At 45.2% G+C, this 23,346-nt stretch overlaps 1 protein-coding gene across 1 annotated transcript in view; it reads right to left on the bottom strand.

Annotated features, from left to right (window-relative positions):
• RNF17 (ring finger protein 17) overlaps nucleotides 1-23,346 on the bottom strand; it is a 3,010,943-nt gene that overhangs the window by 1,547,885 nt on the left and 1,439,712 nt on the right. Inside the window, exon 21 of the mRNA XM_078657063.1 lies at nucleotides 21,297-21,412. Coding sequence (XP_078513189.1) covers nucleotides 21,297-21,412 — 116 coding nt within the window. The remainder of the gene's footprint in view (nucleotides 1-21,296; nucleotides 21,413-23,346) is intronic.

Below are 23,346 nucleotides of genomic sequence, written 5' to 3'. Positions count from 1 at the left end.
CCTGCTGACCACTCTCCCTCTAGGCACCACTGTCGTAGGTGGTGACTTCAACCCAGTTTCCTCCCCAACCTTAGCTAAAACGGACCCTCCCTCTGCTTCCGGCATGGCGCAAGCGAAACAGCTAAGGGCCTTGTCCGAGTCATTAGACCTCTGTGATGTGTGGCGCATATGGCACCCACGCACCAGCCATTTCACTCATACTCTCGCAGCCTATCACACACAGGCGCGCATAGATGCAATCTTCGTCCATGCCACTGACTGCTCGGTAATCACAGATGCTTGCATCCTACCTAGAGGAATTTCAGACCACTCTCCGGTGCTCCTTAGTACAGGGCCCCCCCTCCCCCACCCCGCCAAACATGGAGGATGAATGCATGGTTCCTCCAAGACAAAGATTTCAAGAAGGTGGTAGGGGAGGAACTCGAACAGTATTTCCTCACCAATGAGGGTTCAGTGTCCTTCCCGGGTACCGTGTGGGAGGCCAGGACGGCGACCAAACGAGGCATCGCGAAGTGGCAGCTTAGGCGCAGTTGCAGGAAATTACTCTGAGGGAGGCCCAGGCGCTTCGTCTGGAACAATCACTCTCCCTGTCTGAGGACGCCACCCAGGGTAGACCGCTCACTCACCTCCAGGCCGAGGTTAGGCAGCTATCCCTAGACGCAGTTAAGCTCCTATTGAGGTTATCGGTGGCGAGGGTATGTGGCTGGGGAGACAAAAATGGTACGATTTTACATAGGCTGGCCAATTGTCCCAGGGAGAACTGTATAATTCCAGAGGTGGTAGATGACCAGGGCTCTGTGCACAGTGCTCCATTAGCGATGGCCAGGTGGTTCGCCATTTATTATCAGCGTTTATACGCAGCGCAAATCCCCGAGCTATCGCTTTCAGATCTCGTAGACAGAGGTAATGTAGGTCCCCCTGGGTTAGAGACGACCGCACAGAAAGACCTGGACCACCCCATCTCCAAGAAAGAAATTGAGGAAGCAATTTCCCTCACATCGGGTAAGACTCCAGGACCAGACGGTCTCCCCCAAGAATACTATGCGTTGTACCGCAATACTCTCGTGCCCCACCTGGCTGGCCTATTTCAGGAAGCCTTGGAAAAAGGGTCCTTTCTGGCAGAGACAGATATTGCCACTATCATGGTTCTCCCAAAATCGCAGCCCCCCTCCCATCATTGTGAGGACTATCGTCCCACATCCCTCCTCTACAAAGAGATTAAGTGGTACGCCACCATCCTGGCCCAGCGCCTGAAACCTTATCTGCCCTCGTTGGTCAACCCAGATCAATGCGGCTTTATGCCCAAGCGTGCGACCAGACACTATCTTGGAAGGGTACAGCTGGCTCTCGCCCATCGACATTTTCTTACCCCTTATCAAGCTCTTCTCCTCATAGATTTTGAAAAAGCTTTCGACTCAGTGAATTGGACATATTTGCAATACGTATTGGTCGAGATGGGGTTCGGACCCTAGTTCATGGCTCTGGTCCGTGTACTATTTGCACAGCAGGGCGCGCGAGTACTGGTTAATGGTGTATTGTCCGACGCCTTTCCCATTGCTGGGGCACAAGGCAGGGGTGTCCCCTTTCACCCCTGCTGTTCGCCTTGGCAGTGGAGCCCTTGGGGTCTCTGGTGCGGGCTGAAGACCGCATTAGGGGCTGAGAATGGGCAAATACTGATACCGACAAAATCGCGTTATACGCAGATGAAGCCTTTTTTCTTCCTGGCCGAACCGGTCTCCTCTGGACTACATTGCCACTGGATTTTACAGGCGTTCGGGCAAGCCTCAGGTCTTCGATTGAACCCAGGGAAATCAGTGCTGGTCCCGCTCCACTTATCAAGAGACTGTTATGACTGGCAGTCAAATATACCCCATTCGGCGCAACTTTTAACTATTTGGGGACATGGGTTACCCGGCTTCCAGAGTTGGGCAGGTCCCTCAATGTCACCCCAATGGTTAAAAAGGCCAAATTAGACCTCCAAAAATGGAAGACGTTATCCCCTAAAGCCTCTGGGTAGGGTTGCTTTATTTAAAATGATGATCCTCCCCAGGTTTCTTTATGTCCTTCAAAATACTCCTGTTTGCTACCCTAGGTCCTGGTTTAGGGAACTGGACAGCTTAGTGACCAAATTTCTCTGAGACGGGGAAGGGCGCGCCTGGTCCTGTCCACATGCCTGATTCCCTCCTTTGATAGGGGTATGGGGTTGACGCATTTGTATTTTTTAGCAGCACGTCTACTAGTGGTCCATGACTGGTTCAATGGGGGATGGTCTGACCCGGCCAACCGGCTGGAGTTGAGCAAGCTGGGGCTGTCCAAGGTCCAGGCCATGATGTACGGGGGAGCCTATCCCGTCCCAACTACCAGATGTGACGCAGTTGGTGCAGCTAGCCTGGCGGGCATCGTTGCGTCACACCGGCTGGTCGTGTAAACGTACTCAATGCATGCCCCTTTGGCATGGGGCTTGGCTTCGGGAGTTTAGTGGTCTGCAAGGTTTCAAAACATGGGACCTTATTGGCATCACTCAACTTTGGGACGTTTGGGCGAGAGGCCATATGCTCTCCTTCCAAGACATGCAAGCCCGTTATTCCCTACATCCATGACAATTTTATAAATATCTACAACTAAGACATGCCCTCCAGGCCCACATCGCACCGGGCTCCCGAAATACAGCCCTTCTGAGGCTCAGACTCTGCTGGGTGATCTGGGTAGGGGGTATCTCCTACATATATCGCACCCTAATCGACAACACTCCCACCTCACTGGACAAGTTGAGAGATCAATGGGTAGAGTGGGTGAGCCCCTGGGATGAGGTGGACTGGAGCAACGCCCTCATGGCACCCAAGACAATCACCGCCTCCGCCAAACTTAGGCTACTCCAACTATACTATCTACACGCTGCCTACCTCACTCCACTGCGCCTGTAGCCAGCGGCTTACCTCTGACGCGTCATGCACGAGGTGTGGCCAGACCCCTGAAGAATTTTTTCATGTGGTCTGGTCCTGTCCTAACTTGGAGGGATTCTGGGGGGCTATTGAGGCAAAGCTTACAGAGGTCTTGGGATGGGAGGTTCCCCAAGATCCATGTCACTCACTGTTAGGGATCACGGATGGGTTGGATGGGTCCAGAAATTACAAGATATTCTTTAACACAGCCATGACTGTAGCCAATCGCGACATAGCGTGTAATAGGTTGCTAATTCATTTTACCGATGTGTTTCTCATGGGGCGTGGAAATGTGGGAAGCATTGTTCTTAAAGATAAAAAAGATCTATTCTCCTCCGTGTTTTTGCTAATTTGCTTAAATGTTCTGAAACCAATAAATTTGATTATAAAAAAAAAGAAATTGTATTTCACATTTGTGCAATGGTGGACCCAGTAGTCTGGTGAGGACAATGATGAGATTCCACACTGGAGCAGGTGGAAGTCTTGGAGGAATGATTCTTTTAAGTCGCTTCATAAATGCTTTGATGACAGGCACTCTAAAAAGAGAGAGATTGTGTCTGTTCTGTAGGTATGCAGTTATTGCAACAAGATTTAAACGTATGTAAGAGTATGCTAAATTGGAACACTGCAGATGTAGTAAATAGCAAATCATGTTTTGAACTGAAGCGTTTGGTGGATCTATTTGATTGCTATAGCAGCAGGGCTTTAAGTGTGCCGGGTCTCACCGGGTCTGAGCACCAGCAGTTTTTTAAAGGGGGCCTCGAAACGGGTCTCTATCGGGCTCTGTTTTGTGCCTGCTGTTACTGCAGTCCGTATTTTTTCATACTGCAGTGACAGCAGGCACATAATGTGTGCTGATCACACTGCTCACTTCTCTCGAGTGTAGAAGTTAGGCGAACACCCATCGCAACGAAGTGATCACTTCGGGAGGACATTACAACGCAATTAGGACATCGCAACTATGTTTACATCGTAAGGAATACCAACGTAAGCCAGAACAGCGCACCTTTACGATGTAAACGTTAACGTGAGATGCAAACGTTAATGAGATGTTAACCATTGCACAGACGGGAAAAAATATGTTAATACATGTGTTATGCACAGATGGGCAGGAAAGTGAAACAATGGAAAGAGGCGCACAGAATTTTAAGCACTGCGCAGACATTCATGCGATGTTGAGCATTGCTTATTATAATGGCATTCTTTATTATTGCACAGACGGCCGGGAAAGTGAAAAAAATGGAAAGAGACGCGCACAGACGGGTTCATTAAAGTGCGCGATGTTATTCTGCAGACGGGAAAATATGTGGTATGCACAGACGGGAAAAGTGAAAAAATGGACAGACGGCATAGACGGGTTCATTAAAGTGCGCAAGGTTATTCTGATGGTAAACGTTAATGCAGACGCAGCAGCACTCAATGTTATTATTGTAAGGTGTTTCACAAGGCACACACTTGTACATTAAAAGTTCATTAATAGAGTCACGCGATAATATTCGTGATGTGTGCAAAGGTGGGTGGATGAAAGATGGACGGAAGAAAGGGTGGGTGGATGAAAGATGGACGGAAGAAAGGGTGGGTGGATGTGTGAAAAGGTGGGTGGATGAATAATGGGTGGATGTGTGAAAAGGTGGGTGGGTGGATGAATGATGGGTGATGGATGGAAGGGTTGATGGATGGATGGAAGAATGAAAGGGTGGATGTACGGATGGATAAGAGGTTGCATGGATTATGATGGATGTGTGAAAAGGTGGGTGGATGAATGATGGGTGGATGATGAATGGATCGAAGGGTGGATGGATGAAGGATGGATGTATGGATCACATACTGTAATTTGGTTAAGTCGGGCAGCACTTACCTGGTTTCACTGGTTGCACATCCTATCCTGTGATTCATAAACCAAGAAGAAACAGGTGCATCACATGAAATAAATTGCCATTTTTCAGGCTGCGCAGCCTCGCCCTCATGCTTCTTCCCCTTCGCTCTCTGCATCCCAGCACCATTGCTGACAGTTTTAGAGTTTCTTCCAAACACACATTGAACAGGGTTTTGCCCCTGACTTTGCTGCAGAATCGGGGCATGTCAAACTATCATCATTTAAAACCTTTCCCTGAGATGTCATGAGAGACAAATGCAAAGAAATGGCTTGGCACGAGACGTGAGGGTCCTCTTGCTTCGTGAGAGCTCAGTCAGTGCTCACATCATGACTGTGACCTCTCACCTCAGTCTGGCAATCGACATCCTTGCAGCACCGTACATACCTTGAGCCAACCCTGAACACACTGAAAGAAAGCCCGAAAGATAGGGGGTGTACACAGGCACACAACGGTGTTGTTGGTGCAGGGGCCCAAGCAAGGGAGGCCGCTCATCTAGGGCTCCACCACCCGGCATGAGTGTGATCCGGGCCCTGCACCACGGCGGACCCAGGCCCACAACACCTCGCTGCACACTCTTCTTGCCAGCAAGGTCACAGGGCCTCCTCGGTGACCTGCTAGTTCCGCGCAGGGGTTCCCTAGGGGCTCTCCATGGTCGTGACCAGCACCAGGGCCACCGCCACTCCGGAGGGGTGTGCTCGTGCTGGGGTTAGTGTGTGTTATTTCGGGAAAAAATGAGATGTTAAAGCAAGCAAAGTGTTTGTGTGCGTGGTTTTTGTGTGCGTAGTGATTGTGTGCGTAGTGATTGTGTTTTGTATGCATTTCAATGGTGGAGCGAAGTAATGGGTTGTGTTGTGACAGCGTGCGTTGTGAATGTGTGTGCGATGTGAATGTTTGCAATGAAAACGTTTGCGATGTAGCATCATGCATCCGAGAAGTTATAGCATGACTTCATGCCAGGTGAGCATTGTAGGAGAAGGGAAATCCATGAGTCATTTTCTCTCTGGATTTCTCTTCTCTTTTTGAACCTCAGGAGCAGCAAAATTGTCGTGGTGTCACCAGGGCTTTAATTGGAAGCATTTTTCGATATTACATACAAGCCATAGTTGCTGCTTATTCATCTCACGCAACTAACAACCACTGACAAAACCAAACACCCTGACTTGTTGTAGGTATAACATTACTTCTTATATCCGATCTAGATGCAATGACAGAAACAGCAAAATACCAGTCAGGTTTCAGGCAAACTATGCTAATGACAGATTTTTTGCTACGTGTTTTCTAACCACGCCCTAATTACATTGCCCATGCCCTTTTGAGAGACCCCCCAGTTTTTTCTTCCCACTGAAAGCCCTGTATAGCAGTATATCAAAAATTGATTCGACTTTGCTGCATAGCATGCTCTTGTGGTAGGACGTCTAGCCTCATTGATAATATATATGCAGTCTGGCAGAAGATTGAGGTAGCCAAACTCCAAGACTTCAGGTGCCAGATCGCAAGGATGAGATGGCTGGGATCTGGATATCTTATTTCTCCATGGCCCTGAGTGAGCATATTGTGAGTGAGGTGTGGTTTTTGGTGAGGAACTACTGAGGGCACCAACAGGGTTGTGAACCAGGGTTGTGAGCCCATGTGGGAACAACTAGGATTAATGTCTGGGACATCTGCCTGAGCTTCCGAACTACTAATCGAATGAGTGGGAGAGGCGGATAAGTGTAGGCAAATATCCCTGACCAATTCATCCACAGTGCATTGCCCTTGGACAATGGGTGTGGCTGTCTGGATGCGAACTTTGGTCATTTTGCGTTTAGGTTTGTGTCGAACAGATCTATGTCTGGAAAGCCAGACATTTGAAAGAATGGGAGGAGAACTTTAGGGTGGAGTTCCCATTTGTGGATCTGTTGTCTTTGACGACTGAGCAGATCTGCACTCTGATTGTTTACGCCTAAGGTGTTCTGCCAGGAGAAACATTGTGATGTATGGCACATCTCCAGATGGTCTGTGCTAGTTGTGACAGCTGGAGAGTGTGTCCCACTCCCCCTTGTTTTTGTATGTAGTACATTGTTGTCATGTCAGTACGGATCAGGACAGCTTTGCCTACTAGATGAACTTGAAACACTTTGAGCGCTAGAAAAATTGTTAGCAGCTCTAGATGGTTTATGTGGAGCTGCTTTTGCTGCAGGCTCCACATACCCTGAATTGAATGTGTTTCTAGAGGAGCTCCCCAACCATTAAGTGATGTGTCGGCTGTTAGCACTATCTGTGGAACTGGGTCGATGAAGGGCCGCCCTTTTGCAAGGTTTGGTGTATTTCATCACTGCAGAGAGCGATGGGTGCGGCCGTCCACCAACACTAGATCCGATAACCGACCCTGAGCCTGGTTCCACTGACTTGCTAAGCACTCTTGAAGGGGACACATGTGAAATCTTGCATAAGGGACTATTAATATGCAAAACGCCATCATCCCTAGTAACTGCATGAACACTCGAGCTGGCAATGAGTGAAGAGTCTGAAACTGGCAGAGCAGAGTCTGCATGTTGCGGATTCTGGCCGGATTGGGGTAGGTCAAAGCCTTTTATGTATCTATTGTCGCTCCCAGATACACCTGTGTGTTGGATGGCTGTAGATGAAACTTGGACAGGTTTACTGTGAATCCAAGCTTGTGGAGAAACTGCACTGTTTTGGGAGTGTGACTGACAGCTTTTTTGCGCGCTAGCTTTCATGAGCAAGTCGTCCAGATATGGGAAGACGTGAATGTGCTGTCTTCGAAGGTGAGCTGCGACTACCGCGTAGCACTTGGTGAAAACTCTGGGTGCGGTTGTTACTCCAAATAGGAGCATCCTGAACTGATGATGCTGTCCTGCTACTACGAACCTTAGGTATTTGGAATGAGCAGGATGTATTGGGATATTGAAATGGGCGTCCTTTAAGTCCAGAGTGGACAGGAAGTTGCCTTGTTGAAGGAGTGGAACTGCTCTGTGTAGAGTAACCATGTGAAAGTGGTCTGATTGAATGTATAGATTGAGTTCTCTGAGGTCCAGTATAGGCCTGAGAGATCCGACCTTCTTGGGAATTAAGAATAGAGAGTATACTCCGGTTCCTTGATGTTTTAGTGTGACTGGTTCTATTGCTCCGTTTTCTAACAGAGATTGAACCTCTTTATTTTTTTTTAGAAGGGTGAGATGTTCCTGTGAGATTGCATGTGATCTTGGAAGAAGGTTTGGAGGAGTGTCCGTAAGTTCCAGGCAGTAAGCATATTGGAGAATTTGTAGAACCAATTTGTCTGAGGTGATGGTGTTCCAGACAGGGAGACATTGAGAGAGACATCCCCCGACAGGAATGGAATGATCGGAGAGTAGTGGAAGCAAGTCACTGTTCGTTATTAGCAGGGGGAAGTGCGTGTGGAGTTGCCTCTGCCATTACCATTGTTTCCTCTAAAATCTCCTTTAAAAGATCCTCTTGAGGACAACTGATGGTTGCCGTTGTAAGAGGAGGGGGCATTTTCTGTGGCAATAGTTTTGGAACCACCCCTGTAAAAGAAGCGGCGAAAGTAACCTCTACTAGCAGGTAATTGTAAAGCCCCCTTAGACTTTGTAACCTCAGTGTCTTTTTTTATTTCCTCTAGCGAGGTGTCAACTGCTGGGCCAAATAGGTGTTCCTTGTCAAAAGGTTGATTAAGAATGGAGGCCTATACCTAAGGTTTGAAACCCGATATTCTTAACCATGCGTGTCTGTGGCAACACGCTTGTGTTTACTGTACGTGCTGCTGTGTCTATTGCATCTAATGCACATTTGCTGGAGGTATTGGTAATGAGTTTTCCTTTTTGTATGAGATCATATGCTTTAGCTTTATGCTCATCAGGCAGATATTGGATACGTTTTTACAATTCACCATAATGAGCTCTATCACAACTGGCTAGCAAAGCATGAGGAATGTGCCAGTGATTAGCTGCCTGAGAAGCTACCTTTTTACCGGAGGCATCAATTAATTTGGACTCTTTATCAGGAGGCTGGGTCTCACCTGTTTGTGAATTTGCTCTTTTACAAGCATTTTAGCCACCAAAGAGTAAGGGCAGTTGACCTTTGATGTAAGCATGGTCAGTAGGTGCTGGTTTATATTTTTTCATAACCCTGGGAGTGATTATTCTTGCCCTGACAAGGTCTTTGAAAACCTCAACTGCATGCTTAGGCATCCCCATTGGTAAAGTGTGTGTTGTTTTTTGAGTGGAGCTAAATGTCTTGAATAATAAGTCCTCCTCTAAAGTTTATTCATGTAATTCCACCCCATGATAGTGAGCAGCCCTTTTAAGAAGCTCAATATAACCTATATTGTAATCAGGAGGCGATGGCCTTGGTGGATACAAATCAGGGTCAGTGTCTGTATGTGAATCAGTATTATAATCCCCCATGGATCAGCATCTTGTGGCCTGTTTTCATCCCTATCCCCAACCCCTCATCCTGTGGGTACTGTGAAAGTGGTGAGTTAGTGGGGGAAATAAGTAGGTGAGGATTAGTAGATGAAAGAGGTGGAATATATGGTGGTGATGGGTTTGTACCCTTTTCTTTTAGAGGTATATGATGCTCACCCTGATGTGCCAATTTCCTTTTTTTCAGGTAATTTGGCCTGAATATGTCCAGTATCTGGGTTGATAAGCAGTTCTTTTTGTTTCGTATCCGGAGGTGTAACATCGGACCGAAAATCTTTTGTTGGAGTCTTTTTCTCTTTAGTTGTAGTTTTCGGCGTCAAGAGTTTTGGCTCCGTACTCTCCGACAACGAAGATTTAGGCGTGGACAAAGATGGGGGATGGACAAGCTTGGTTTTTGGCGCCAAGGATTACGGTTTGGTGCAGCTAGGGGCCGACTCGATCCCGAGCCGGAAGGCTTTTCTTTGTGCTTTAGCGCTGGGCCAAAAGGCAGGCTACTCAAAACTCTCTCAGTGCCGTCCTTGGTCTTCAGGCAGAGGAAGGACTGGAGACATTTTAGTTTTTGGTTGTTGGGGCAAGGTGGTTCCTGTACTCACGGTACGTTGACCCTGTGTAACTTGCTCCTCTTCTTCCATGTCAGAGTCGACTTCGGACATAGAGACCTGTTCTTCTTCCTTGGCTCCTTGAGCGTGTTCTTGGTCGGAATCTTCTCCGAAGATGTCCGGTACGGAGCCGCCTTGTTGTATTTTGTGACGTTGAGCCAGAAGGTCATGGAGGGTCTTCATCGATCGAAATGATCGGCACGCGTCTCAGTCTTTCACTTGGGCAGAAGGGCCTACTTTAGGACTGATTTATAGAGTCAGAGTGCAGTGACCGGGATACACGGTAAATCTCATCTATGATGAAAGGTGCATGCACCATTTCACACAGGCTGCAATGGCAGGCCTGTAGATACAGTTCCTATGGGTGGCATATCACCACCCCCTTTTGTACCGCTTTTGGCCGCCATAAGTGTGGCAGGGTATGCTCAGACGTGAGTCCCTTGCTCACTTTGCCACTGGATTCAAGCGAGCCGGGCTGGAGACGGCTGGAATGCCAGAAACCGGTCCTCGGAAGCTTGTTTCCGGTCCAGGGAAGGCATGGCTTGGCAGTTCGGGCTAGACTGTTCCCATGAGGCATAGGGTCAGACTGATTTGCATATAGCCATGTCTGAACTGGGGTGGCAGAGTGGGCTGAAGAACGTTGATAGATTAAACCCAGATCTTTTGACTGGGTGTGAATGTTTGATTGGTTCGGATGCTCCGTCCATCACCACCCCCTTTTGTACCGCTCAGTCTTTCACTTGGGCAGAAGGGCCTACTTTAGGACTGATTTATAGAGTCAGAGTGCAGTGACCGGGATACACGGTAAATCTCATCTATGATGAAAGGTGCATGCACCATTTCACACAGACTGCAATGGCAGGCCTGTAGATACAGTTCCCATGGGTGGCATAATAGATGCTGCAGCCCATGGGAGATCAAGGGCCATGGGTACCTTCGTGCCATCTGGTAGTGACTTATAGGGACACACCAGTATGTCAATTGTAGGGTGTACAATGTACTTACCAACTTAATATAGATGTGAGAGCACGGACACTGCGGATCTGGTTAGCAGGATCCCAGTATACTAGTATAAACACACTGACACCAGGAAAAAAGTGGGGCTAACCAGGTCAGAGAGATCCTATTTTCTTACAGAAGGCTAAGTATTTATTATATATATATTTCACACACACATATATCTATATCTATATATGTATATATATATATATATATATATATATATATATCTCTATCTATATATGTATATATATCTCTATCTCTATATCTATCTATCTATCTATCTATCTATATATATATATATATATATATATATATATCTATATCTATATCTATATCTATATATATATATATATATATATATCAGGAACACTCCAAACTTCACAATACAAGAAAGGCACTGACTCCGTGAAATTTCGAATTCCAAATAAGTTTTATTCACTTATTGGCTGCTTTGACGCGTTTCGGCGGTTAGCTCCCGCCTTGTTCACTACATCTCTGCATTCTGTGACTTAATTTATACCCCTATGACATTACATTACATGATGCATGTTTGACTCTTGTTTCTCGGTATGTTCAAGCTTGTTTTACACTTTTGCTGCCTTGTTGCCCATGGCTATGCTAGCTACGCTAGGTTTTGGCAGACATAGAAAAGTTCCTAAGGCATGCATATTCCTACATAGCGTCATCTTTGCTTTCACGTTTCACCGTTACTATAGAAACCTCCCCGCAATGACAGCCTAGTGATTCCTTCATTCTATCATACGCGCTTGGTAGGTGCGGTTCGGCGGTCCCTGTCTGCAGCGGTATTCTAACAGTGAGTAAAAGCGTGTATGTGTGACAAATTTCGTCGGGTTCTCGGGTTACGCACTGTTACATCGCGTTTGTATCCAGCCGTGTTTTGTGAATGTTCACTGTGTAAGGGATACTCTCTGATGGTGTGATTCCGTGTGGAACTAACGAGAGGGTTTAAAAAACATATGTCTAAGGGTAGTTCTGGTTCGTCATATACCGGGCCTAAACAGTAAGGAGGCCCTGGGTTTATACCCGAGTGAGGTTGAGAAGCCTAACTATGTGTGTCGCACGTTAACGGTGCTAGGCTATTACCAAATGCCGCAGGCACCTTACCCCTCTTCTCCAAGTGGACTAAGATGGGGAAATCTGATGAGTAAGATATCGTGCCCGAGTGGAGGTGCGCCATAAACATGACTAAAGTGTTAAAATCCTCCTGTCTTACACACGGAATCTTTCTGCGCCAACAAATTTAAAATGCATACAAATATATACATGCTTTACTCCATAGGGTTTTACATATATAAAACCTCGAGAACACTGTTAATATTGAAAACATACACACACTGTAATAACAATAATGAGACGACATGCCTGTCCAAACTAGCCTGAACTACCTATATACACTCTACAGGGTCTAGGGGTGGTAATTGTGCTCATATGTACAACGTGATGTGAGGTTAAAAATGCGAACAGCAGATGTTTCCTGGAAAGGAAAAGGGAAAATGGGAAGAGGATAGGAACTATTGATATTAGTCCTACTGTGACTACAGATGTACGCTAAGAGCCTCATCTGCATTGAGGCCATTGGGTATCTTGGCGTTCAAGAGGATTATGTATCTCGATTCCAATCTCCTCAGTGTTTGGAGACGGTTTCCCCCCCTGATGTTCTTAGGGACATTATCAATGACAAAGTACGACAGTACCTCAATGTCACCTGCATGGACCGTATTGATGTGTCTGGCCACAGGATAGGCCGGGTCATCATTTGTCACTGCTCGGAGGTGCTGGAGAACTCTAACATGTACTGGGTGAATTGTGCTCCCCACGAATCGTTTCCCACAAACACAAACCAAAACGTACACTGCGTATTCCGTTTTACAGGTGTATTTGTCTCTGATGGAATATGGTTTTTGTCTGAAAGGCACATCCACTTTACTAGTATTTATACCATGCTTGCATGCCTTGCATTTTATACATTTCTTGAAGCCCTTTTGGTTAGTAAGCCAATCAGCAGGTTTTTTCAGGATTGGGGCATTGCAGACCAAATGATTTCTCATTGATTTGGCTATCCTAAAGGCAATAGAGGGTCTTTTTCCACACAATTCCCCAATGGCAGGATCATTACTTACCAACGACCAGTGTTTAGTCAGTATTTTCCTGACCTGGGTGTGGTAGGCATTGAAGCCTGTGATGAGTCTAGGAGGTTCTTTGGTAGGTGTTTGTGTGGCAGGGATTTGTTTCTGTGTAAACAGAAGATCTTTTCTGTTTAATGTTCTGCATTTGGTGTCTGCTTTCTTGCAAGTTCTTTTGGTGTACCCTCTTTTTTCCAATCTGGAAAACAGATTTTCCTTTGCCTCAGTGAGCCCTGTATTTGTGCTGCAATTTCTAGTCATGCGTAGGCATTCTGCATACGGGATGGATTCTTTTAGGTTGTGTGGGTGGAAACTTTGTGCGTGTAGCACTGAGTTTCCCCGCAGTGGGCTTGCGGTAGGTTCTCGTTTGGATTTTACTGTGTTCAGTGTAGAGTTCTAAGTCCAGGAATTGTATGGAGGTGGTATTGGTGGTACATGTGAATTTTAAGTTCAGTGCATTGTCATTTAGCTGTTCAGCAAATGATTCAGCCTCCTCTTTTGGTCCTTGCCACAATATAAAAATATCGTCAATGTAACGTTTGTACATGACTACATTTCTGGTTAATGTGGCTGCGTGTTTGATTCCTAGTACCTGTTCCTCCCACCAGCCCATGTGTAAATTCGCATAGCTGGGAGAGAAACAGGTACCCATAGCTGACCCTTGCAGTTGTTTATAGTAGAGTCTATTAAAAAGGAAGGTGTTGTTAGTCAGGCACCATTCTGTCATTTCTAATAACATTTTAGTGTGGTTGTACAATGTTATAGGTCTCTGCCCCAGAAAATGGTTGATGGCCCGTAGCCCGTCATGGTGTCTGATACTAGTGTACAACGACTGCACATCCAAAGTCATAAATACATAATCGGTTTCCCATTTTACATCGAAGATTTTACGTAGAAAGTCTCCAGTGTCTTTTGTATATGCTGGAAGTCGTGATACAAAAGGTTGCAGGAAGTGGTCAATAAAAATGCTAGTGTTTTCAAAAAGGCCACCTATTGCTGCAATGATGGGTCTTCCTGGTGGTTCTTTGTCGTTCTTGTGTATCTTGGGGATAAGGTACAGCTGAGGGGACACCGGGTAGTCTGTTTAAAAAAATTCGAACTCCTGTTTGCTTAGCAGTCCCATACCTTTCCATTTGTACAGTGCATTGGTGTATTTCTCCTGTATCCCAACAATGTGCGAGGGAGTGATCCTGGAATAGCACTTGTGGTCCTGTAGTTGTGACATGGCCTCCCTGTTGTACATTTCCAATGGCCACAGCACAATGTTTCCCCCTTTATCAGACCACCTGATCACGATGTCTGATCTTGCTTTAATTTTGTCCATAAGTTTACCATACATACAGTCTTTGTTTTGGTAATTTTTAAAGAAATCACTGGAGCTGCGTATTGACAGATCTTTCAAGTCTTTAATCACACAGTCTGTAAATAGGTCTAGTCCGTCTTTAGGCATAGCTGGCATAAAGATAGAACGTGGTTTGAAGTTAGTTTTCACAGTTTTATAAATGTCTAAATCTGCCATAGAGGCCGCCGTTCCTGATGATATCAGCTCACTCTCATTGTTTTGATCCAGATCTATCATGTCTCTAAGTGCGCTCATGTCTGCTACACTCAATCCTGGGTCATCTTGAGTGTTGAATTGCATGTCAGAGACTTGGTTGGTGGTGTTGATAAAATGCTTTTGTAGCTTTAATTTACGCATATACTGGAAGAAATCGATTCTGGTTTGCGTGTAATCAAAGTTAGTGTACGAACAGAAAGTCAAACGCAAAGATAAAATTTCAAGTTCTTTTTGCGATAGTTCCATATTAGAAAGGTTGATTACTGTGTTGTCTGCGCTATTTTTGGTGTCTGGCATCATCGTCATTTGTTCTTTCTGTATTGTTTTTTTGTTGTTGTTTTTGCCGTTCCTTTTCCCCCACCGTCTGTCTTTTCTGCGGCGGCTATTTGTTTTTGCTGTGGGTCCTGTCTCGTATTTGGTTTGCTCCACTGTTGGCGTGGTGTCCTGGGTCTTAGGGTGGTGAGGCGCTGCAACCGTAAAAAAGCCAGCTCCTGTGCTGGAGTCGGTACCGCTCCTGTAGCTCCTGTGCTATTATTGCTTTCATTTTCTGACTCATAGTCTGTACTTAGTTCGGGTTCGCTCTGCTCTCCAGGGACTCCTCTATTAGTTATGGCATTTGGTATGGGCTGGCGCCTGACTTGGTCATATTTTCTGGCAAAAGTGTAGATTCTGCCAGTCATATAATCCATTCTGTCTCTTTATATATATATATAGTAACTATTAGATGTTATGGATACCGTTACAAAGACAGGCCTACCACATGAGTGCTATTGTACCAAGTTCTTTGCAGTCCCTCAATTGTGTCAGAGCTCCCAACCATCGATGTTATGTTAGATAGGGGAAAGGTACTAACTAGTTAGTATTTAAAATGCATTTTCTTGTATTGAGTGCAAACTGATTTACCAACACTCAACCAAAGTTTATTCAACACCTCATCAGTGATTTTGGTGCTCAATTGTGTTTATGTGAGGGCTGTACATTGTTATTTTGGCTAAATAAGGCAGAAATTTCTTCTTTTTTCTCTATTCTAGACCACATATTTTCCTGTGGTTTTGATCTACACCCCTGAATCACTATCAGGTTTTGTACAAGCCCAGTGTAGCAACAGGGTTAGGTGATAGTCCTCTTCCTGGGTGAAATCAACTGTGCCTATACAAGTTTCTTCACTCATCATGCCATGCTCAACAAATGGTAACATGCTTTCTAGTGTATATGTTATCAAACTGCAGAATTATAACCTTTTCAATTTTCCCAAGAGCCACACTGAACTAACATGGAACTACAGTCACGATCATGCACTTCCCCCGACCCCCTCAGATTCAAGAATGGATAAATAACCAGGGCTCCCTAAACCGCAAGCTTATTACTCTAGCTGCCTCACCTAAATCTCTGGGGAACTCTTTGGACTTATAACTGAAAATGAACTCCCACATAGGCTCCCCTGCAAAGAGCGACTTCTACAACCTAAAACTCTTCAACATCAAGCCTTTCCTACCACCTAATGACCTAAAAACCACAAAACAAGCTCTAGTTCTGTCCAAACTAGAGTATGGTAATGCCACACTCACTTGAGTACCCAAAGCACAAGTAGCCCCTTTGAGAGCCACCCTAAACGCAGCAAGAATGGTCACAGGAGCTTAGAAACACGGCTGCATCACCCCCATGCTGCAAAACTTAAAGTGGCTTTCAATCGAAGTGCAGTGTTTCAAAAAGGCATGTCTCACAATTAAGCCCTACACACTGGCAAACCAGATTACCTCGCAGCCAAACTCACAAAAGCAGGACAATTGAGAAACCTAAGAAGCTCTAATAAGCTCATTCTCTTCCTCCCTAAAAGAGACAAATGAAAAACCCTCTCCTGCTTTCTCTCAGGTAACGCCCCTAAAATCTGGAACTCTCTCCAAATACAAATTAGAACCAACTCCTCCTTCACAATCTTCAAGAGACAATTAAAAGAATTTCTCCTCAACCAACATCTCCATCTTTCTGGACAAGCCACTCTAAGTCACCTCAAAATAGCCTACAAATGATGGCTCCCATAGCTGCAAAGCTTCTCGCTGAGCCAATCCTCAACTCCTCAAACTCCTCCACTCTGCCTTAACTGATCGTTTACTACATGTTAGGAAATTGAGAACTATCTAAAATCTCTGTTCATCAATGTGCTGTGACTGTTTAAAATTCTGTAGTGTACATTGCTGTAAAGTGCTCTGATATCCATTGGGTCGTGTCAGCGCTATATAAAACTCCTAAAGTAAAATACAAATAAATAAAAGGAAACCCGAAGTGATGGGGCAGAGCTCAGTATTACAGCAGTTTACCAGTGAACTCTTCCCTGCCGTCAAACACCTGTCATCCTTGACAGGCTGGAATAACAGTGTGCAAAATATAACTTGGGACCTTTTTAGAACCCTAAATGTAAAATAAACATAATTGGGACAATCAAGTGTGGTGAGTAATCTTCTATCAAACAAGAGCACCCACCAGAAAAAGCTTTTACACAGGTATCTTGCTCTTCTTGGTAGCAATTACTTTCATAGCTAAGGCGGATTAAATACTAGCCCTTGTTCTTCTGATGGATGCTTCCAACCACAGATTCCTCACTATTTGAATAAATACCAAAACAGTACCTCCCAACTGTGGAGGGTCTGTGGAATGGACTTTGTTCTAAAAGTCTTATAGGACCCATCAGGTAATGCGGCCTTCTCAGTGGACCTGGTTGTCAAGGCAGTAGTGTTTCATTAACATATGCATCAACACCTACTTCGGAGCCTGGCAGATGTCAAGGCATTGACAAGCGCAATTGGCACTATGACTGAGAGACATTTGGATCGGGGCACACACTTTCTTGAGGCATCGTGAGTGGAGTAATACTGTTAACACAATCGCATCGCACAGTTTAAAGACGGCCACCACAGGAGTGGTATTGGATTTGATATACTTGTTTAGTCTGTCGTCACTAACTATCACGCAACAGGGATTTCTGAGACCAGGAAACCGAGGAGATCATGGCTTCCAGGTATTACAAACACAGAGTACGCGGTCACATGTTTAGAACTTCAAGGTGAGAGGACAGCAGTATTGTTTAATGGCGTATCATTTGGATTAAAAGGAACAATGTAAGCCGATTGTTGTACTTTGTTGTTTCAGTTTCTTGGGTACTGCATTGATTCCATTTTTGAATAAAGTCAGCTTTAACGTTCATCGCATATTGAGCAACTAAGGTAATTTATGTAATTTCAGTATGTACGTATCTAGAACAGCAGTGAGGCATATTGATTTAAACAGCAGGAGACAAAGTATTTTTGTTTTGCAGAGTGTTTCCAGATGCATATTATTCGGTAAGCAACAAGAGACTCTAGTTTGCGTGTGTAAGTCGTACACTACCGTAGTTTTGGTTTTATAAGCACTAGGTTGTATACAGATTCACCAGACACACAGTGTGGTTTGAGCACTCGGTTAAGGTTCGTTTATCGTTGTCAGTACTGAGCACACTTGGACAACACTACATTTAATTGTCAGATACATGACACCAGCAGGTCACAAGCACCTGACAGGGCGAGTCTGGTCACATTATTTTGATCAATTTATCAATAATGACTCCCTATGTGTTAAACATTGTTTTTTATGTTTCATTTCAGTTCCCCTGATGAAGGGATAAGGTTATCCTGAAATGCATTTGGAAGGAAAACCACCACAGGAACTAATTGTAGTTTGTTAAAACAATTACAATATGTACATGATGTATCAAGATGCAACATATTGCTTTTGTACAGTCTGTTTCAATCATGGCATGATTGCGGAGAGTTATCCGCAATAAAGAAATTAATGTCTTGAGATAATATTCAGTGCATTCGATTTCTACAGTTGTATTGTTGACAGTGAAATATTCTTAAATCAAGCAACGTTTTTTGCTTCTACAGCAGAGCGGGCAGGGGCGAGTGTACATTTACACTTGCAATCTATACACAGTAGTTTCTGAGGCTGGATACCTCATTCCCACCCAGCACGTTTAATCTTGATATTATTGATTACACTTGAGTAACTAGAATACAAGCAAATAGGAGTGCGCGGCACACCCCCATAATTCATCAGATGTCAAGAACAGGCATCCCTTGCGCTAAAATTGTTTTAGTGGGTTTATCTTCACTGGAATAGGCTGTAAGACCTTCTGGGGCTGCTCTTTGGCCAGTGAATAGCACATCTTGACGCAGAGGATTATCTACCTCCACAGGGTCCTCTTCTGCACGGTCTTGCCTTCCTTTCCTCCGGAAAACCCACAGAGAGCTGATAATCCACTCCTCACTACTTAGTACGATCAACCTAAAAAGTTGAGGCGCTTTTGGGGTCCAACTGATGAAGCCACTTCTGCTCCATGAGGGGCGAGGAGAGCAAAGAACACCAACAGTCATCGACTACCCATCACAGAAGGGATACACAACCTTGGGTAAAAAAAAGAAGAAAAAAGGCTGCTGAGTTCTTAGCACTCATTTGTCTGGGAAGGTAGCCTTATAGGGTAGTTGCACTGGAAGTTGCTCACTCGAGTTCACTTAAATCGCAATGAGGAAAGTAGTTGTCAGAGTCAAGAGACGCAGCAAGCAACTATGCATTGGTTCAAAGGGAGTACACATAGCAAATGTCAAGACCAAGTTAAGCCCCCATTGGTGCATCACATACTGATTGGGAGGGTACATTTGTGCCAAACTTTTAATAAACTATACAAAATCTGGAGATTTAAACAAGGACAGTTGGTGTGGTAAGAGTGGAAAGTCTGAAAGGGACAACAAATAACATTTTACAGTGCCCACTACAAGAAATTGCTTGGATGAAGACAAAGCAAATGTCTGCCAGCTTCGCTTGCAGGCGATGTGTCCCGGGTACCACACCAGGTTACAAGCTTGTCCCAGTTTCCAGCAATGATAGATTATGTAGAAGGGCAACCGGCTACAAGAATGACATCCTTCACCTCAGTCGGCAGGTCAAACACCCTCAATTGCAGCCCTTCAACCTGCACCCATGAAGGATAAGTTGCAGCGGTTTAGATGAAGGACGTGTCCTTGTTGCTGAGAAAGGTGGTCCATCACACACAAGTAGCAGCATGATTATGGGGCTGATGCATATGCTCAAAAGCACTGAGTACCACACACTCCTAGTCTAATTTAGCTAACTAGAATGACTTGGATATAGTTGTACTTGATCCGCTTCAGAATTCGGAAAACTAGAGGTAGCGCGGGAAGGCTTACAGGATTTCAGTCGGAATGTATCCAATACAGAATGCCTTCAGAAATACTCAATTACACTAAATCGTTAACGTTGCATACTGAGGTGTTACAAGGCAAATGTGATCATCACTGATCACATTTGCCTTGTAACACCTCAGGAAGCCACCACCACCAGGTGACGCCTGTTCAATTTGCCCACTCTGGCATTCAGGGACCCCAACCAGGTAGTTAGTAGCTAGAAAGAGGTTATGTCACTCTAGCCACCGGCAGAGTTGCAACGCCTCTTTACAATGGCTCTAGGACCCAACTTTACTTGTTGAAGTATGAGATGGTGGTGTTGTCCATGAGAACCTTCACCAATATCCCCTTAATAGATGGCATGAAAGTCTTCAGGGCAAACAAATGGCTTAAAGCACCAGCAGACTGATGTGCAGCTGACACTCAGCTGGAGAAAATAGGCTCCTGATACTCCCTTCTCCAAGATTATCGCCCACACCAGTAGTGTTGCACCCGTCACCCCTGCCAAATCTCTAGATAGGAAATGAAGAGTCGTCTGCCACAGAATAGATTGTGATTGGTCAATCATCACTGCAGATATTTAGCCACTTTCCTCAAAACTTGGATAGAGTCGGAAAGGCAGCATGGATGCTGGGCCCAGTGGGATTTCAAGTTGCATTGCAGAGCCCCCATGTTCCATCTGCCATAGTTCTCACACACAGCTCACAGGCACCCACACCTAGGATCCCAGATCAATCCTAAAACAAGGGTATTCGGGCCTGACTGTCCTAGGCTCATGCCATGGGGAAAAGTCCTTGAACTTCACTGTATCCATGAGCACCCCAATGAGTGGAATCCTCGCCGAGGGAAGCAGGCGAGACTTTGGTTTGTTTATGGTGAGACCGAATGATGTTGGGATGACTGTAGTGAGCCTGTCTTCAGTAGCCTATCGGGGATGTCCAGAAATGATGGGCATCAAAATCACTTTTGCTTACGCCGGAGGAGCGGTGGGGACGCCAACCGATAATATCAAGTTGTACAGCAGAATGTTTTACTACTCACCATAGTTTACAGGCTTTTTATGTGTGTGAAACACATATTAAATTGCTGAGTCATTCATAGTTAGATAAACAACATGGTATTAATTTAAAGTCAATTTGTCATACAGGTATTCAAATAAGCAATATGATCAACTACAAATATTTCTGTAATTTGCTATGGATGTTACCACATTAAGTTCTAATTTAAAAAAAATAAACGAACTAGAAATATAGGCAAATTTAGTATCAATATTCTGGAATGAATGAAAACTAATTATGATGGGTAGAAATCGAATGGAAAGGGATAGTAGAATGGAGTTAAAATAATAAGCAATACAAACATGCAGTTTCTTCATTTCGTGGTAATAATAGAATTGTGGCAAGAGGAGTAAATTCATGTAAAATTCACAAAACAATAACTAAAGACGGAAGAGTAAATTTTAGAACTACAAGCTTTAGATAATATTGAAAACTACAACCAAAAAAAGACTTACCATTTGAGGCACACTCAGAAACTCATCTTTCACTTTGCGCAATTTTTTCACATTTACTTTCTCAATGTTGCCAAAGTCAATATATTTCACCTCAACTTCTCGGTGCCCAGGCAGACCTACAAACACATTTTTTTAAAGGGCTGATGGTAACTAACAAACTGAGTTTAGAATAGAGTTTATTCAATTAACAATTTAATCTACAAATGGTTTCATCAAGTTCAAAAAATGCTATGGATGCAAAAGCAACTTAATACATAGTTTTAATGCACAAGTTACTACTTGTGTAACGATATTTCTATAAGAGACATTAGTTAGTGCTAGATTCCTTACCTTAGAATATCCCCTGGCGTCGAATGCGCAGAGATGACATCACAGAGACTACTTATGCGCCATCCATGTGCGCTGTCAGTTCGGTGCACGACTTCCCGCGCCAGGAACGCAGAGCCATGCAAGAAACAGACTACTCGTGCCATGAAACTAGGGCCCTGAAAGGGATGTCCTTAACACTAGTAATCAGTGAGCAGAACGGGGAGGATGGGTGGGGTGGTAAGGAATCTATCACTAACTAACGTCTCTTACAGATGTATCGTTACACAAGTAGTAACTTGTGCATCTGAAAGTGACACATTAGTGATAGATTACTTACCTTAGAATAGATACCCCAGCAATACCAAACCCGGTGGAGGGTCTGCGAATAAGATTACACCAGAAAATCGCGGAGAACAGAACGGCCAAAGAATCCATCTCTCTGGACTTGACTGTCAAGGCAATAATGCTTGATAAACGTGTGCAGCAAGGCCCACGTCGCTGCCTGACAAAAGTCCTGCAAGGGGACGCCGCGTTCCAAGGCAGTAGTGGCTGCTATTGCCCTGGTGGATAGGGCACGCAGCCCCACAGGAGGCTACTACTTAGCCAACGAGTAACAGGCCTTAATGCAGAGAACGACCCTCCAAGAGATGGTCCGTTTGTGCACGGCCCAAACTTTTTTGGCGCCCACGTAGCCAACAAAGAGCTGGTCATCCACCCGGAACTGCTGTGTGCGGCTCAGGTAGAAGGAGAGCGCACGTTTTGGGTCCAGACAGTGGAACCTATTCCTCTCTGGAAGGATGCGGAGGCGGAAAGAAGGTGGGCAAAGTGACGGCCTGCCCGATGTGGAAGGGCGTGACAACCTGGTAAGAAAGAAGGACGTGTCCTTAGAACCGCTTTGTCCAGATGAACAGGAATGAAAGGAGGTTTAGAAGAAAGAGCTTGGAGCTCTTCTGGCAGAGGTGATAGCAACCAGGAAAGCAGTCTTTAAAGTGAGAAGACGCAAAGGACAGTTATGAAGGGGCTCGAAGGGAGCGCACATTAGAAACGTCAAGACAAGGTTCAAGTCCAATTGAGGCATTATGAACGGCACAGGAGGAAACTTGTGCTTCAGGAAACGGTTAACAACCGGGGACTTAAAAAGAGAAGGCTGATCAGGATGCCGCAGGAAGGCGAAGATGGCAGACAGATAACCCTTGATAGTGCCCAGAGCAGAACCCGGCTGGGGCAAAGAAAGAAGGAACAGAAGGACTTCAGATAGAGGGGAAGAAAGGGGATCCACAGACTTTGCTGTGCACAATGCCACAAACTTGTTCCACCTGCAGGCGTATACCGTTTTAGTGGAGGGATGCCTGGCTGCCAGAATGACATCACAGACTTCGGGAGGGAGATCGAAAGCAGTCAACTGTCTCCGCTCAATCTCCATGCATGGAACTGGAGGCTGGACAGGTTCAGGTGGAGGACCGTCCCCTGCTGCTGCGACAGAAGATCCTCCTGAAGAGGCAGATGGATCGAGGGATCGATCGCCATGCTGAGTAGCTCGGGATACCAGTATCTGTGTGCCCAATCCAGAGCCACAAGGATGACTTGGGCCCAGTTGCGCTGAATCATCTTAAGCACTCTGGGCAGAAGTGGTATAGGCGGAAAGGCGTACAACAGACTAGACCGCATCTTCACTTGCGGTGAAAAGCGTCGCTGAGTGAGTGCCGCCTTGGAAATTCCAACGCGCAGAACTGATGACATT

The sequence above is a fragment of the Lissotriton helveticus genome, chromosome 8 (assembly GCF_964261635.1).
Source record: "Lissotriton helveticus chromosome 8, aLisHel1.1, whole genome shotgun sequence".
Taxonomy (NCBI): domain Eukaryota; kingdom Metazoa; phylum Chordata; class Amphibia; order Caudata; family Salamandridae; genus Lissotriton; species Lissotriton helveticus.
This window is presented reverse-complemented; position numbering and strand designations above follow the sequence as displayed.